The following is a 14,648-nucleotide window of genomic DNA, read 5'->3' on the forward strand; positions in this document are numbered from 1 at the left end:
TACCGACTGCGCCATATAGGATAGGAACATGCTAATTAAAACATCATTCAACTTCGACTCCTTTATTCTGTTGCTCCATCGATATGGGAAAACGAAAAACCTTGGCGGATTTTTACCATGTATACTTAGAGGGCTGATTGTTGATATTCACCTGATCATCCACTGATCAGGTGAATATCAACAATTTTTTATTAACACCGGAAAACAAAACTGTTCATATTGAAAATTTCAATTGAAATGAAAAAGAAACACAAAATAGTCGAAAACGATGGAAAACATATCGTTTGTACTGTTATACTTTTTGTTTAGGTTGATAAAATATTTGTATGGAACAAAGACAATAAACGTATATTTTTCGTAACAAATATAAATGAGAACATGTCTGTACAAAATTATTCTAGATTCTTAGAAAAATACATTCATATACCAACAACAGAAGATGAGAATATTTGCTTCAAGATTTGAGGTAATTCACTGGTATCATTACATATAAAAGCACGTCCAGCAGGCAATCTTTGTGTTAACCTGAAAAAAAAAGAAGAAATTGAATGAGATAGCTTAATAGGTCAAATTCTATATGTGAAGTTTCACTTTTCTTCAATCTGAAACAAAAAAGTTAAGATGCTAAGATACAATAGCTCACACGAGAAATCATGCATAAACTCCAACAAGAAACGATTATTATGAATCTCACCTTTCAGCTTGATCTCCCAAACTCCCGATGAATACCGCATAAGAGCTTACATTGGGCTTCGCAGACATAGCTTGGGCTAATTTGGCGGGCGGGATTCCGTACCTTTGTAAATTAGCATCTGAAAGTACTACTAATATAGCCTCGTCACAATCTTCCTCAGACAACGTCGATACTGCCCATTCTGTTGATTCGAGAGTATGATCTCCAGACCAGCAATATTGAGAATGCGCGTGCATCGTCTGAAACATTCAAAACATCAAACAATGTGTACTTTCACAGAGGGAAATAACTGTTTCAGAAATGTTTTTTGGGTTTGTGACCCAAGATCTCTGTTCCTGACGTTTCGCCTACAACATTATCAAATTCGGTGAGGTAACGGACACAACGTCCGGCTTGTCCTCATAGCTCATATAATTGCAGTTGTAGACGGTCGGACCGACAACAATCAGGGCGATTCTGCTCTTCCTCAGGCTCACCACGCTCCATAGGTAGGCGCAAACAGTAACGATCGTTGGTTTGTCATATGAAATTTGTCATTAGATCTATTATAAAACGCTTTTGTTTCAGCTCACCTCGCTGAAGAGTATTACTATACTTTACCGCGCAAGAGTGTCAACAACGGTCCTCCACGCGGTAAACGGTAATTGTCTTTCTAGTATCAAGCTCATCAAGATTAAGATACAACACCAGTTGGTCACTGTTAGGTGATATCAGATCTTTGCTTGTTCTAGAATGTCAAGTCTATTGATGCAGTAATATTAGGAGCACGTAGCGAGCCCCATATCAGTTCCATAAGTCCAGTAGGGGACAGAGATAATCTTGTATAGACTGGTGTATACTATTCAGAAATAGACCTGGAAGCTAACGGGTGATTTTTTAAGAGGTATAGGATTTGAAATCCAAAACAACACAAAACATTTGAAAAAATTGATGAAATCATTATTGGAATCGATAGAACGATCAATATAATTTAATGTTTGAAGATGATTTCATGCAAATGTTGTCTGCGGCTCCCCTTTAGATGGCCCAATTGCTGTGAACGGCGGCGAATCGACATTTCACGGTCATCACGAACACTGGCGGATACAGCCGCAATATTTTCTTCAGTCCTAACTTTGAGTATGCGTATTGGTGGTTTAATGTCCAATAATGTAAACTGGGTTTAAAATTTAGTCACAAGCTTCCGAATAGCTCCCTCAGTAGGCCGACGAAACTGCCCATAAATTGTAAGAAGTGCACGATGCACTTTCTTCACCGAGCATGATTTTTTATAATAGAATTCAATAATTTGCAAGCGTTGTTCATTCGTAAGTCGATTCATGGTTAAATTATAGACCAAACTGAACAAGTTTGATAATGACACAAGACACGATTCAAGCGTGATATGTCAAAAACAGTGTTGCCAAAAAGATACCAGCAAAATAATCACTCTTACTTATGACGAAATTAAAAAGACAAGCTTGTAATGAAGATATTTACTGTCCCAAAAATTTATATTGGGGCAAGTTTGTGAGCTATTTTGATCATATATTGTTATTGAAAATGGTTGCAGAAGTTGAACATCAAATTTGAATTTATCAAAAGATTTTCATTCATCGTTTTCAACAGATAAAATCCATTTAAGTTTGATCATTCGAACATCTGATCAATCGAAACAAGATATACTCACCCTGATTATCTCTAACCTATCTTTATTGTTCTTTGGAGGTTTATCTCTTGGCACGAACACAATATTATATTCTTCTCCGGAATGACCAATTATGTCGTATTTTATTTTGTCTTCAAAACCTTCAAAAGCTTCCATCACCAGTACAACAGCTTCAAGTTCTCTGTCCAAGCGTGCATCATATGAGTTGAATCTGAAAAAGAATTGGGGTCGAAATGATTATTGTGGAAATAGTCGTTTTGTATTAATTAAAGTACAGTTACGAAGCTGCTGGATGAACTGGAGTTTTTTGGTTAAAATTCAAATCCAAACGATATCACTAACCTGTACATGCTGCCGGAAACATCTACTACCACCCTGAATAACTTCGGTTTAATCTGTGGCGTTCCCAGCTCCGGTTCTTGTTCTGCCCTTCGCCGAAAGATTGTTTTTTCTCCCAGCAAGCCTGAAACAAGATGACAACTCCACTAAGCGGCCCAAAAACCGATACTAACATTTCTTACCATCGATGAGCTTAACATCGTCTAACTCTCCGGAAGTCTGATGTCTGGACCACTGCCTCTCCTTGTTCTTGGCCTGCAAATTGCCCAAAATAACCCTCAAAGATTGAACTTGTCTCGCTACAGAATCAGAAAACTGAGAGTAAACCGAGTGATCATACCCACTCATCCCGATTTCTTTCAACCTCTCCTGAAACGCCTTCCGACCCATCTCTCTCGCTGCCCGTTGAATGTGCTCTGGAACAGCATTTTTTTCTTCATCTGATAGCTGAAAGAATATCGAATGAAATATACCTGATGAGTATTAAAACTTATAAGAGTAATTTGACTACAGCAATCTAGTAACGCAGAAATTTATGCAGGTGTTGAAAGCAATCTTTCAGTTAGAAAAACAAAGTCTCGCCACAGAAGGTTAGATCCGGCGAGTAGGAAGGTGGACAATCCGTGTCATATTGTTACTTGTCAAAAACTTTTTCATGGAGAGAATGGTGCGCATGTGCGCTAAAGATCTGCCCTTCTCTTCCGAATACTCTCCCTCAAGCTTTTCAAAACCTCCAAGTAGAACTCTGGTCGATAGTTTGACCAGGGGCAATCATCTCCAGGTGCACAATGTCCCTGCAATTGAAGCAACAAATGAGCATGATCGATGTTTGCCATCATTTGGCGAGTTTTTTTTCGGGACACGAAGAAACAGACGTATTTAACTGGTTTTATTGCTGTTTTGTTTCGGGATCGTAATCATACCACCACGATTTTTCACCAGTAATCACAATGGTAGCCTCTTCAAAATGATTTGCAATTGTAAACATGCCTGAAGCCGATGTTGCTTCATTTCGTAAGTGAGAAGGCGATGGACAAATTTGGCCGCAACCCTTCTTTCAGGACAAGAAGAAACAGATGTATTTAACTGGTTTGATTGCTGTTTTGTTTCGGGATCGTAATCAAACCACCAAGATTTTTCACCAGTAATCACAATGGTGGCCTCTTCAAACTTATTTGCAATTGTGAACATGCCTGAAGACGATTTTTTTTTTCGTATGTGAGAAGGCGATGGACAAATTTGGCTGCAACCCTTCTTATGTGCAAATCTTCAGATATGAACCTCTGAATTGAACTCCATGATATTCCAGATATCTAACAAAGTTGATCAATTGTTCGGCGACGGTCTTCACAAACAGGGGCATTATTTTGTCGACGACTTAGTCATTTCTTGACGTGTCGAGGGTCGTCCTGAACGGGGTCGGTAGTAGTTTGGTAGTCAAATTGACCAAACCGTTGGGGTGCGTTATACTGTTACGGGTCAAGTTACTCTTTTGGTGCCCAACGATTTTAGTTCTCCGCACAATTATTCACAGATAGTCGAGAATATCTGTTTAAAAGATTTAAATTATAAATTTTACCTGGTGCACTTTGTGGCCCTTATCTAAACGATACGGCCCTCCTTTTCCTCCAAGACCAGCAGTGTCTCTGCCACCAGTTCCACCAGCCCAAGTGTTACCTCCAACATGAGGCTCATTCTTTGGGTCTTCCTTTCCATGTTTTGGCGCTTTAGTATCTAGCCTGAAAAATAATTTTTAATTTTTCTGTTTGTTATTGATACTCCTCTAGGATGGGTAAAAAAAATATTAAGAACAAACAATAAGATTGAAAAATTAGTACATGATTATTCAACGAAAGTCATTTTTTGTAGAGGAAAAAAATCAGTTTTTTTATCGACCTTTTCTGGGTAATTGTTACCTTCCACAATCTGAAAAATTTAAAAACTATAATGGAGAACTTTATACAAGTGTAGAAGGGCAAACTTTTTAGTTCACCCCGATAAGTTACTGCGTAAAAATCAAAGTATTTTTCACAAAGAAAAGTCTTCTATTTATCAGTAACTTGTCGTATTTAACAATTTTGCCTATAAAAAAAAAATTATTAAGAAATAATTCTTATCTTTTACGTTTGGGAGGCCAAAATCTGCCTCCGTCTTCAGGAATGGATAAAAAATTCGAATATATTCGCAGTTATTCCTTTTTTTGATAATTTATTTCTTTACTTCTTCGACAGATGTCAAAGAAGTTTTGAAATATGAAATGATGTCAATGTTGTTGATTGACAACTGAAACATTCGATGTAATACAAGGTACTCTCCGATATCAGTTTGTTGCCATTTCGCCACTATCCAAAATTTTCTTCAAGATGGGTAGACAATTGACAGGATCAAAATTATCAGAACACATTTTAAAATCAGACGGTGAACATCGGGTGGAATGGGATAGGACAAGAAAGATTACCAATGAGCCTCATACTAAGATACGTAAGAGCTAAAAGAATCAGCGTATATTCTCATGTCTGGAGAGAATTGTATCTCGAATAGCTCCTTAGAAATAGACCGTACTTGGTACCCATCTTGAAGAAAATTTTGGATAGTGGCGAAATGGCAACAAACCGATATCGGAGAGTACCTTGTATTACATCGAATGTTTCAGTTGTCAATCAACAACACTGACATAATTTCATATTTCAAAACTTCTTTGACATCTGTCGAAGAAGTAAAGAAATAAGCTATCAAAAAAGGAATAACTGCGAATATATTCGAATTTTTTATCCACTTCTGAAGACGGAGGCAGATTTTGGCCTTCGAAACGTAAAAGATAAGTATTATTTCTTAATAATTTTTTTGATAGGCAAAATTGTTAAATATGACAAGTTACTGATAAATAGAAGATTTATCTTTGTGAAAAATACATTGATTTTTACGCAGTAACTTATCGGGGTAAACTAAAAAGTTTGCCCTTCTACACTTGTATAAAGTTCTCCATTACAATTTTTATATTTTTCAGATTGTGGAAGGTAACAATTACCCAAAAAAGGTCGATAAAAAAACTGATAGTACATGATATTGACAAAGTTGAATGAAATGTTGACAAAAAATAGGAGTTTACATAATTTAGGTGTGAATTTTTATCGATGATGAAAAATATTTTAGTCTCCATTTTAAGATTATTGAAAAGTTCAGAATCTCTATAAATATGTGGCAAAATGGGAGGAACATTATATTTACAAAATACAATATGGTATTCTTCATCGTGTCATGTTTGAATATTGTCCAAATTATCGTTTGATGAAAAACCTTTTTTATTGTTAGAATCCAATATATATAACTTAAAGATGAATAAACTGATAGTCTAGGATCCCGATGCAGAATCACTACGTCCATAGCGTAGTTAACCATACTCAGATTTTTACATATATTTGTGAATAGGAGAATACATTTACGACAGGGTGCCAGTCAAAATGTGGCCGCAAATATTTTTAACTAAAAAAAGGGAGTGTGCTTCGAACGACACGACTGAAATAAAACTTCTTCAGCTCCATCTATATGTATATATGTACTTACAATGGCTACATCGGAGGAACCAAATGCAGTATAATAAATCTGAAAACAAATTTCATAATAATTGAGTAAATATAAAATAAAAAAAATGGAACTAACGGAGAATTATCTTCAAAATCAGTTTTTCATTGTCAAACATAACTGAAAAATTTCAGATAAATTTTCAGCTAGGTCAGGTGCACCAAAAGGATTGAATCTAGGTCCACTTCTGTTCATAATTTTCATCAATGATTTACCGTCAGTTCTGAAATATATAGATTGTCTTCTTTTTGCCGATGATCTTAAAACAGTGCAAACAGTCCGAGACTCTCTTTGCACATCGCTGTTTCAATCAACCCTCTTTCATCCAAATAATGAAAGAACTCATTTAAAACTGAATGAAATATTTATTATGATGAAAACAAAAAATGACGCTAAGGGTAGTTAATAAAATAGTTGAGAAAGATACAAAGAATCATCAAAAAACTTATACTGCTACCCAGCAGGAACGATGAAAAGTAGATGTAATGCATTCTTAAAATGCCCTGGAACCGTTTCTGAAGAGTGACCAATGAATACTGAATGAATTTCTCAATACTTTGTGTTGATTTTGACCTTCCTCAATATTTATGAAGATTCATATGCTGAGGTTGCAACTTTCCTCTGGTCACCTTGCTGAGGTAAAATGATTAATACGCATCCGTGCAACTTTGCTTATTTGGAGATGACATTTTTACGAAACTGCAGCTGCACGAACAGTAGGAAACATCTTGTCCTCGTTCATCGTTCAAAGCTCGTCATGAATAATACTTGCAAAATGCTATTCATGCAGCTAATGAATACATAAATGTATTTTCCTATTCATAAATGTGTGTAAAAATTTGAGTTTGATTAACTACGCTATGAACGTAGTGATTTTGCGGCGGGATCCTGTACTATAATGACAGCTAAATTTTGAAACTGTGACCAAAATATCTAGTTGCACGAGTGCTGGAAACATTAGCAAAAATTGTAGTAGAAGCCTTTTGAGCATGATAAAAGTAATTCATGAATGAAGTGTGTGTATTTTCTATAATGTTATCCAATTTGGTACTGAAGAGCCTTAGGGCAAGTGTCTTAAGGCGAAACATCGGTGTATACCAGTGAGGATGGCAGTGTTCTATGTAAGTGCAATTTGTTACCATTCATTTAAAGTAGAACTCATGTGAATGATATCTGATTTTTATTCCACAACGAATGTTTGAAATACAAACTGAGTAGAGAAAAGTATCTTCTCTATAATTCAGTGTTCATATAGAAGTATTTGTTTCGAGAGAATTTTTTCTTTCGTATAATTCAATATTTATATGAAAGTAACTGTTTCAGGAGGAATTTTTTTCAGTTTGTGTCTGAAAGTTACTTCTTTGCATGATCTACACATCCATGTATAGAGTTACTTCCTTCCTTTCTTTGGAAGACTTCCTCATCCTTTTTTTTGTATCAAGATGGAGTAGTAGAAAGCCAAAAACTTTCTTTCCCAAAAATTAATCACTCCTAAAAATATAACCCCTTCAATTCAAATTTAAAGTTGCCCTTCAGTACAAGTGAGTACTTCTCTCAGATCACGGATTATATTAACTGAGGGAATTTAACTATGATATTGGATGGTTACACTGTCTTTTGCAAATCAAACAAACATCAATTACTGATTCGCTACGTAGCGCCGCCCCATTGAAACCACATGTCGTTGGTGTTCAATTCAGGCCAAAAGAAGTTGGTAATCATCGACCAATAGTGCTCGCCGTTGACAGTGATGGCCTGGCCAATGTCGTTCTCAAAGAAATATGGACCTATGACTCTGCTAGCCCGAAATCCACACCAAACAGTGACATTTTCGGGATGCAATGGATGCTCTTGGATCTCATGTGAATTGCGTGTCGCCAACGTATGGGTGTTGGTCGATCCTGTACTGAAGCAGTGGACTCAAATTTATCCACCACATTGCGAATAGTCTTCGCGGTAGGACGATTGTGGCGGAACAGAACACCCATTTTGAATGAACAGCTTCATCATTTGGACGTGTTGTTGAATGATAAATCCCTCCACGTTGATTTGGAAAAACATACTGAATAAACGACAACTAATTTGACAGATGTAGCTTCAACATGATGGCCGTTATCAATCGTCAAAACTTACCCACTGTATCTGTTGACTGTGACCTGAATATTTTCTTTGGCTCGTTTGGCTGTGATATACTCCGCTGTGATGATATTTTTGCTAGAAAAACCATGCTTCACCAAAACTTCTCCAAGTGTTTCAATTGACTCGGGGCTATATCGATCAAAATCAAAAACGTTGAATATAACGTCTTCCAAGTCTGCCGTAGGAAATTTCTAAAGAATGAATAATACAAAATGAATAAATTTCATAATGACTGACGTTTGTAATAATAGTATATTATGCAACGATTACGTAATGATGGTTATTAAGACACGAGCATTAACCGGGATACGAAACGAGCCGAAGGCGAGTTTTGTATGGTATATGCGAGTGTATTAATATCCATTACATGAGAGTTGCAGACGCTATTTTTTGTAAACCCGATAAATAATGAAAAACTATAAATATTATATTTGTATTGAACACATTTACAGTAATTAACTCAAATTTTTTTAAAAACACAAACTTAATGGTATTATCATGGATATATGAAAACTATAAAGATTCTAATTATATTTATATTGAATATAACAACTGTAATTAATCTGATCTTTTAAAAATATTGGAGTCGATGGTATTCCTTCTATATCGCTGTTTTCAGACATTTTGATAATATAGGTAGGTAATATGAAAACTGATTTTGACAAATAAAGCAATTAGTTACTTAGGTTAGAATCTAGGACAAACAAAGGAACAGGATTCTTGATTGAAAAATTATGGGTTCCTATTGGTTGATAATCTGTATCATTATGAAAAATCTGTATTATAATGGATATCATTATGAAACGGATTATGGTCATATAAGTGTATTGTTAGAGTACGGGTGTAGAAAAACGTTTTTATTTATTGCATCTAATGTTTTCTTAACATAGTCGCTTATTATTCGTGTTGAATGATGTTCATATCATTTTTGACGAAATTGATGAATAAGAAAGTTATTGATCGATTGGTTCCTGACAAACCAAGCTGAAAATACATTTTATTTACTTCGTTCTGAAGGAACTTACAAACGTTCACCAAAGAATTTTTGAATGAATTAACGAAAAGTAGACAGTTAATGTTGATAGTTTCTTGACAGGTATTTCCTGAATAAGTCGTAAGAGTAATGACATCTATAATGAGGAAATTCTCTTCAGACTAGAATGTTTAGCGAGCACTATAAAAGATGTAGAAGAAAAGTCACCAAAAATGAACCTTGTTCTGTTTCACAAATTTTTATTTTAAATCTCATTTTATATTCTAAATATACGAAATTTTACTAATGTGGAACCCAAATTATCCCCCTGTGATATATTTTGAAAAAAATATCAATAGGTGGTTTCAAAAGTTTCGTCCGATTTTATGGGAAAACGTTAAACTGCAATATCTCAGTGAATTCTTATTCAATTTAATCGCAATAAGCGCCATTTGAATCAGTGTCAAATATTGTATTCTCGGAAGTCGACGAAGGCCGTTTCTGCCAGGTCTTGATTGGTGAAAGTTCTACCGGTGAGCAAGTTACCGAAGTGCTTGAAAGCTAGATACCTGGGAGTCACCCAGGACAAAATATTAACGTTCAGGTTTCACGTACAGCAGAGGATAGGAATGGCGAGATCTGCCCTACAAAATCTATTACCAACAATAGGTCGAAGCTGCTGATGATAAAGACTGTACTCTTACCAATAATCCTGTATGCCTGCACTGCCTGGGGCCAGTGCGCAGCAACATACAGAAGACAGATCCAGTCGTTTATGAACGCGTGCGTAAGGGCCGCCGTAAACGCTTCAAGATATGTACCGAATAGGTACATATTCGAAGATGAGACTGTGAGGCATGTCCTGTGCGAGTGCCCGGAGTTATCGTTAATAAGAGAGTGTGTGTTCGGTGAGTCTTGACCTACACCTGCCGATATGAAGGAGATGTCTCCCAGCGACCTGTCCACCTTCCTGGAAAGGACAGGATGGACGATGACCTAGGAGGACAACTCCTCGGGAGGATGTACAATGGGTCACATGAGGACTAAGTGCTGTGGACTTATACTCACCCTCCCTACTCTACAGGTACAGACAGATAGATACATATTCCGGAATCTAGATCTGAACATACACTACGTAGACGCATATATGAGACAACACGCAGAAGACGCGTTTGACAGAATTCGAGCGCTACGCCATCTACACAATGTACTAAACAGGGATGACCCCAGATTCCGAGAGAGGACAAACACATGAGGCCAACGAAGCAGAACCAGAGACTACCCCCGAGAGTAGCTATCAGGCAGCTCCGTTAAGTATAAAAACTTCTTGACTATATTTTAAATTCACTCGTGACATAAAAACACTCGCCTCCGGTTAGTTTTTGGGGACCCCATGCAAACATTCAGTTACGATAGGTTGCCTTTTATGTTTCGGGATTTGGCAACCCTAGTGTTGCAATCTGGCAACTGACAGCTCTATCGTAAAGTTGGACATTTTCGAGCTTATACGTACTCAGAACGTTTTGACATACGCGTGCTATTTGTGTTGTTTACAGTAACTTAAAAGATTCATCTCGGCCCAAAAATGGAATTAAATCGTGAACATTTTCGTGCGATTATTTTTTAGAACTTTCGACGTGGATTGACTCAGCAACAGTTCATGGATGAACTTAATTCAATTTTTGGCGATGAAGCTCCATCAAGGGCCAGTGTTTATCGATGGTATGGTGAATTCAATCGTGGTCGTAGTTTACTCTAAGAAGAATTTCGTGAAGGTCGTCCAAAATCAGTTGTTGTTCCGAAAACCATTAATGCTGTGCGCGAACTGATATTGCAAGATCGTCATGTTACCAATCGTAAGATTGAGATAACCTAAGGCATTAGTGAGACCAGCATACATTCAATATTGCATAAACATTTGACTGTCAAAAAAATTTGTTTGCGTTGGATCCCACACAATTTGTCAATCGCTCAAAAAAGGCTCGTGTCGATTGGTCGAAGGAAATGCTCAAAAAATACGATCGCGGTGCTTCAAAACACGTCTATAACATCGTGACAGGTGATGAATCATGGATTTACGTGTATGAGCTCAAAAGTAACCAGCAGTCTACTGTATGGGTGTTTCACGATGAGCCAAATCTAACAAAAGTTGTTCGCGTACGAAGCACTTCCAAATAAATGGCCTGCTTTTTCGGGAAACTGCACATGTCGCAACCGTACCACTAGAACAACGCAGAACAGTCAATTTTGAGTGGTAAACAACCATTTGTTTGCCAGTTGTCTTCCAAGAAATCAGGAAAACCAACCTCCGAAGACGGGTCACTATTCAACACGACAATGCAAACTCTCACACATCGGCTCAAACAACTGCATTTTTGAGCACCCAAAACATCGAATTACTTCTTTTTATTCCCGCACGTAAAAAGGTCAACGTTTTTCGACACCTGAAGAGCGGTTGCTTCTTCAGGTTGCAGAATGCATGTTTTGGACATACCTCAATCAGAGTGGCAAAAGTGCTTCGACAATTGGTTCAAACGCATGCAAAAGTGTATAGATCTTCATGGGGAATACTTTGAAAAACAATAAAGTGATTTTCGATGATTAATATTTGTTTTTGTTCTCTAATCCCGAAATATAAAAGGCAACCAATTAGGAAAGTCAAGATGAAAGAAAACATCAGATTACAAAGTAAAAGCACCTAAAGGCTGACTTTCGACTGAAAGAGGTCAGATGTCAAACTTGCTGAAGTGTTCATCAGGGAGGAGCCTTGGGAGAGGCAGTGCTTGTGGCAGAGGGGCGTTGTCGTGGAGCAGACTCGGACCTCTTGTATTGACCGGTACATTTCGTTGATTTCCTCACAATAGGACTCTGCTGTGACGGTTTTGTCCGGTTGCAGAAAGTTATAGTGAATCACACCTACCGCTGACCACCATACAGTAACCATGGTATTTTTTTTGCCGCCTTTGGGAAGTGCCTGGGTGGCTCATCGGTGTCCAACAACTGTCCTTAACGTCCCCTGGTGTAGAGGATCCACTTTTTATCACACGTGACAATTTCTGTTGATAGTTCAAATCCTGAAGCACCCACTTTTCGAGCTTTCGAACCATCAAACATTGCATGCGAGCTGACGCCTACTTCTTCCGTCATCCACGCATCGTTTGTCATCAAAACTGACCCATCGTCAGTCTCCACCAGGGTCTGCAAACCCCAGTAGGTCAACCACTTCGATGCTCGCGTTCGGAAATTTCGCGAACCAATGTAGATCAGTTCGTTCATTAACACTATCGTTGCCAAATGCCTGGTTCATTTTTCGGTCTCTTTCGTCAACGGTTTGGTTCAATTTGAATTCGTAAATCGCTCAACGACATCGTATTGTAATAAGATGAAAACAGGCAACAAATTAAAATTCGGGAAAAAATGAACAGCATCAATGTATAGAATACAAAATTCTCTATTGATCAGTATATCCACGACACGGTAGAATGGATATATATTGAGATATAAATCTACAAAAACACATGACATTGAAACGGACAAAACTTTTTAAACAAACTAATTGGTTACCTCCAAATGCTTCACTACATTGACAACCTCTCTCGTTGAGTACGGGTAGTTCACCACCCCTTGATCCGCTAAAGCTCTCAGCTCCCCAAACACATCCACCAACTTCTGGATGATTTCCACCCTCACCTTCGGACCATACTGCTTCAGCATCTCTATCTCCGACTCTCTGGAGGGGTTCTCCACGGCGTGGCTGCTAAACAGGTCGCCCAGAGCGCCGAAGAAGTCGTTGCCCAAAAACGGGAACCCCGGTCGATTGGCCAAGACAATGATCCTGAAATCGGGGTGGGTTTCGATGTAGCCGGTACGATCTCGGCCTTCTGGAATTTTCTTTACGATCCTCCTGCCGTCGCTGAGAATCATCTCGCCGGATTCGACTAAGGTTTTCAATATGCACGTCACGTGAGTGGGGGCTTTGTCGGCTTCGTCGATGACCAAAACGTGTCCGTGTTTGATGGCCTGTTGGATAATGAAAAAAAATTCAAGTGGAAGAAGTTTCGACTTCCTTTATCTGAAAATATCAACTGATTTGGAGCTAATGAATGAAAAAAAAATCAATTTGAGGCATATAATCAAAATAATGATTCTGAAATTTTCGGATGCTTTAGTTAGTTAGTAGTTAGGAAGTGAGTGATCTTTTAGGTTAAGTGACGAAAGTGAAACACTCAAAAAAATTAAAATCTGACTCTTGGTTTCATCGTCTTCCAAACAGACACGTGAGTATGCCTGTTAGACAACGTAGGCCATTCCTGGTCGTAGTCTAATAACTGTTTGGTGACATTCTGTGAAGGACATGTACTACATGGGCTAAAAAGTCTCGAGCGTAACATATAGATGGCGCTAGCCTTATTGCATTCACCGCTGTTTCAGTTAAAACTAACCTTCAAAAGAAAGCTGTTGGAATTTCATGACATTCTACTCAAGGTGATCACATGCGGTAGATTTCTACTTTTTCGGTAGATTTTCAACACAAATTGTAAAATTACAGTAGATGAGATTTCGCCAGTAGATTTCGGTAGATTTGGATAAGATGCCTTGGCGATAGAATTTTTATTTCAATGTGAGTGGCGACATTTACAGCAAATGACATTTTTTCTAGGTTCTGCCCGCTCGATACACAGAAAACAAAATGGATACAGATCATAAAACATCCATTTCCCTAGTACCTGTTACTGTTTTCTGAATATCTCCGACCTCCGAATAAAGGAAGAAGAAGAAGAAAGTTTTCAGACTTTTAAAGAAATGAAAGTTTCAGTTCAAACATGGAAACCTTTCTGTTTTTGAATTTTGAAATCTAATACTTGAAATAGTCCCAGTGTTCAAAATAACCAACTAAAAATCAACTTGCTATTTCAAATATTAGACCACGTCCATTGGCCATACCCGTAAGAAGGCCAAGACCTTCTAGATTCAGTGATGCTATTCAAATGTCATTACAAGCGCTACCTAGTGGTCAAAAACTCAAATTATCACTATGTTGGTGCTCTTCAAACTTCAAATCGAAGAGTACACAACTTCAAATACATTGCAGTAGATTTTCGATGACACCGTAGGTAGATTTCTTACATAAAATACATACATGGTGGAAGTTTTAACTAATGAAGTTTGTGAGTTATTGTGCTAAGAGTGAAACTACTTCTGTCATGGATCAGAAACAATTTTGTGTTTTGATTTTACGCTACTTATTGATGGAAAAAATACAGTTCAAGCGA

General features: G+C 37.5%; 1 protein-coding gene across 2 annotated transcripts in view; it reads right to left on the reverse strand.

The window, feature by feature from the left end:
* Positions 1 to 310: 310 nt before the first annotated feature.
* Positions 311 to 14,648, reverse strand: part of c12.2 (von Willebrand factor A domain-containing protein c12.2) — a 47,258-nt gene continuing 32,920 nt past the window's right edge. Inside the window, exons 11-18 of one of the 2 annotated variants that reach the window (XM_074177466.1) lie at positions 12,940 to 13,395; positions 8,397 to 8,593; positions 4,261 to 4,420; positions 2,864 to 3,128; positions 2,685 to 2,805; positions 2,364 to 2,553; positions 695 to 933; positions 311 to 525 (exon numbers count right to left, since the gene is read on the reverse strand). In XM_074177466.1, the coding sequence (XP_074033567.1) occupies positions 420 to 525; positions 695 to 933; positions 2,364 to 2,553; positions 2,685 to 2,805; positions 2,864 to 3,128; positions 4,261 to 4,420; positions 8,397 to 8,593; positions 12,940 to 13,395 (1,734 nt within the window). In that variant the 3' untranslated portion in view covers positions 311 to 419. Of the gene's footprint in view, positions 526 to 694; positions 934 to 2,363; positions 2,554 to 2,684; positions 2,806 to 2,863; positions 3,129 to 4,260; positions 4,421 to 8,396; positions 8,594 to 12,939; positions 13,396 to 14,648 lie in introns of those variants that run through there. The other variant, XM_074177467.1, reaches the window with a different exon arrangement.

Source organism: Leptinotarsa decemlineata, unplaced genomic scaffold (assembly GCF_025532065.1).
Source record: "Leptinotarsa decemlineata unplaced genomic scaffold, Ldec_3_MD MMD2_tig00002974_RagTag_RagTag, whole genome shotgun sequence".
Taxonomy (NCBI): domain Eukaryota; kingdom Metazoa; phylum Arthropoda; class Insecta; order Coleoptera; family Chrysomelidae; genus Leptinotarsa; species Leptinotarsa decemlineata.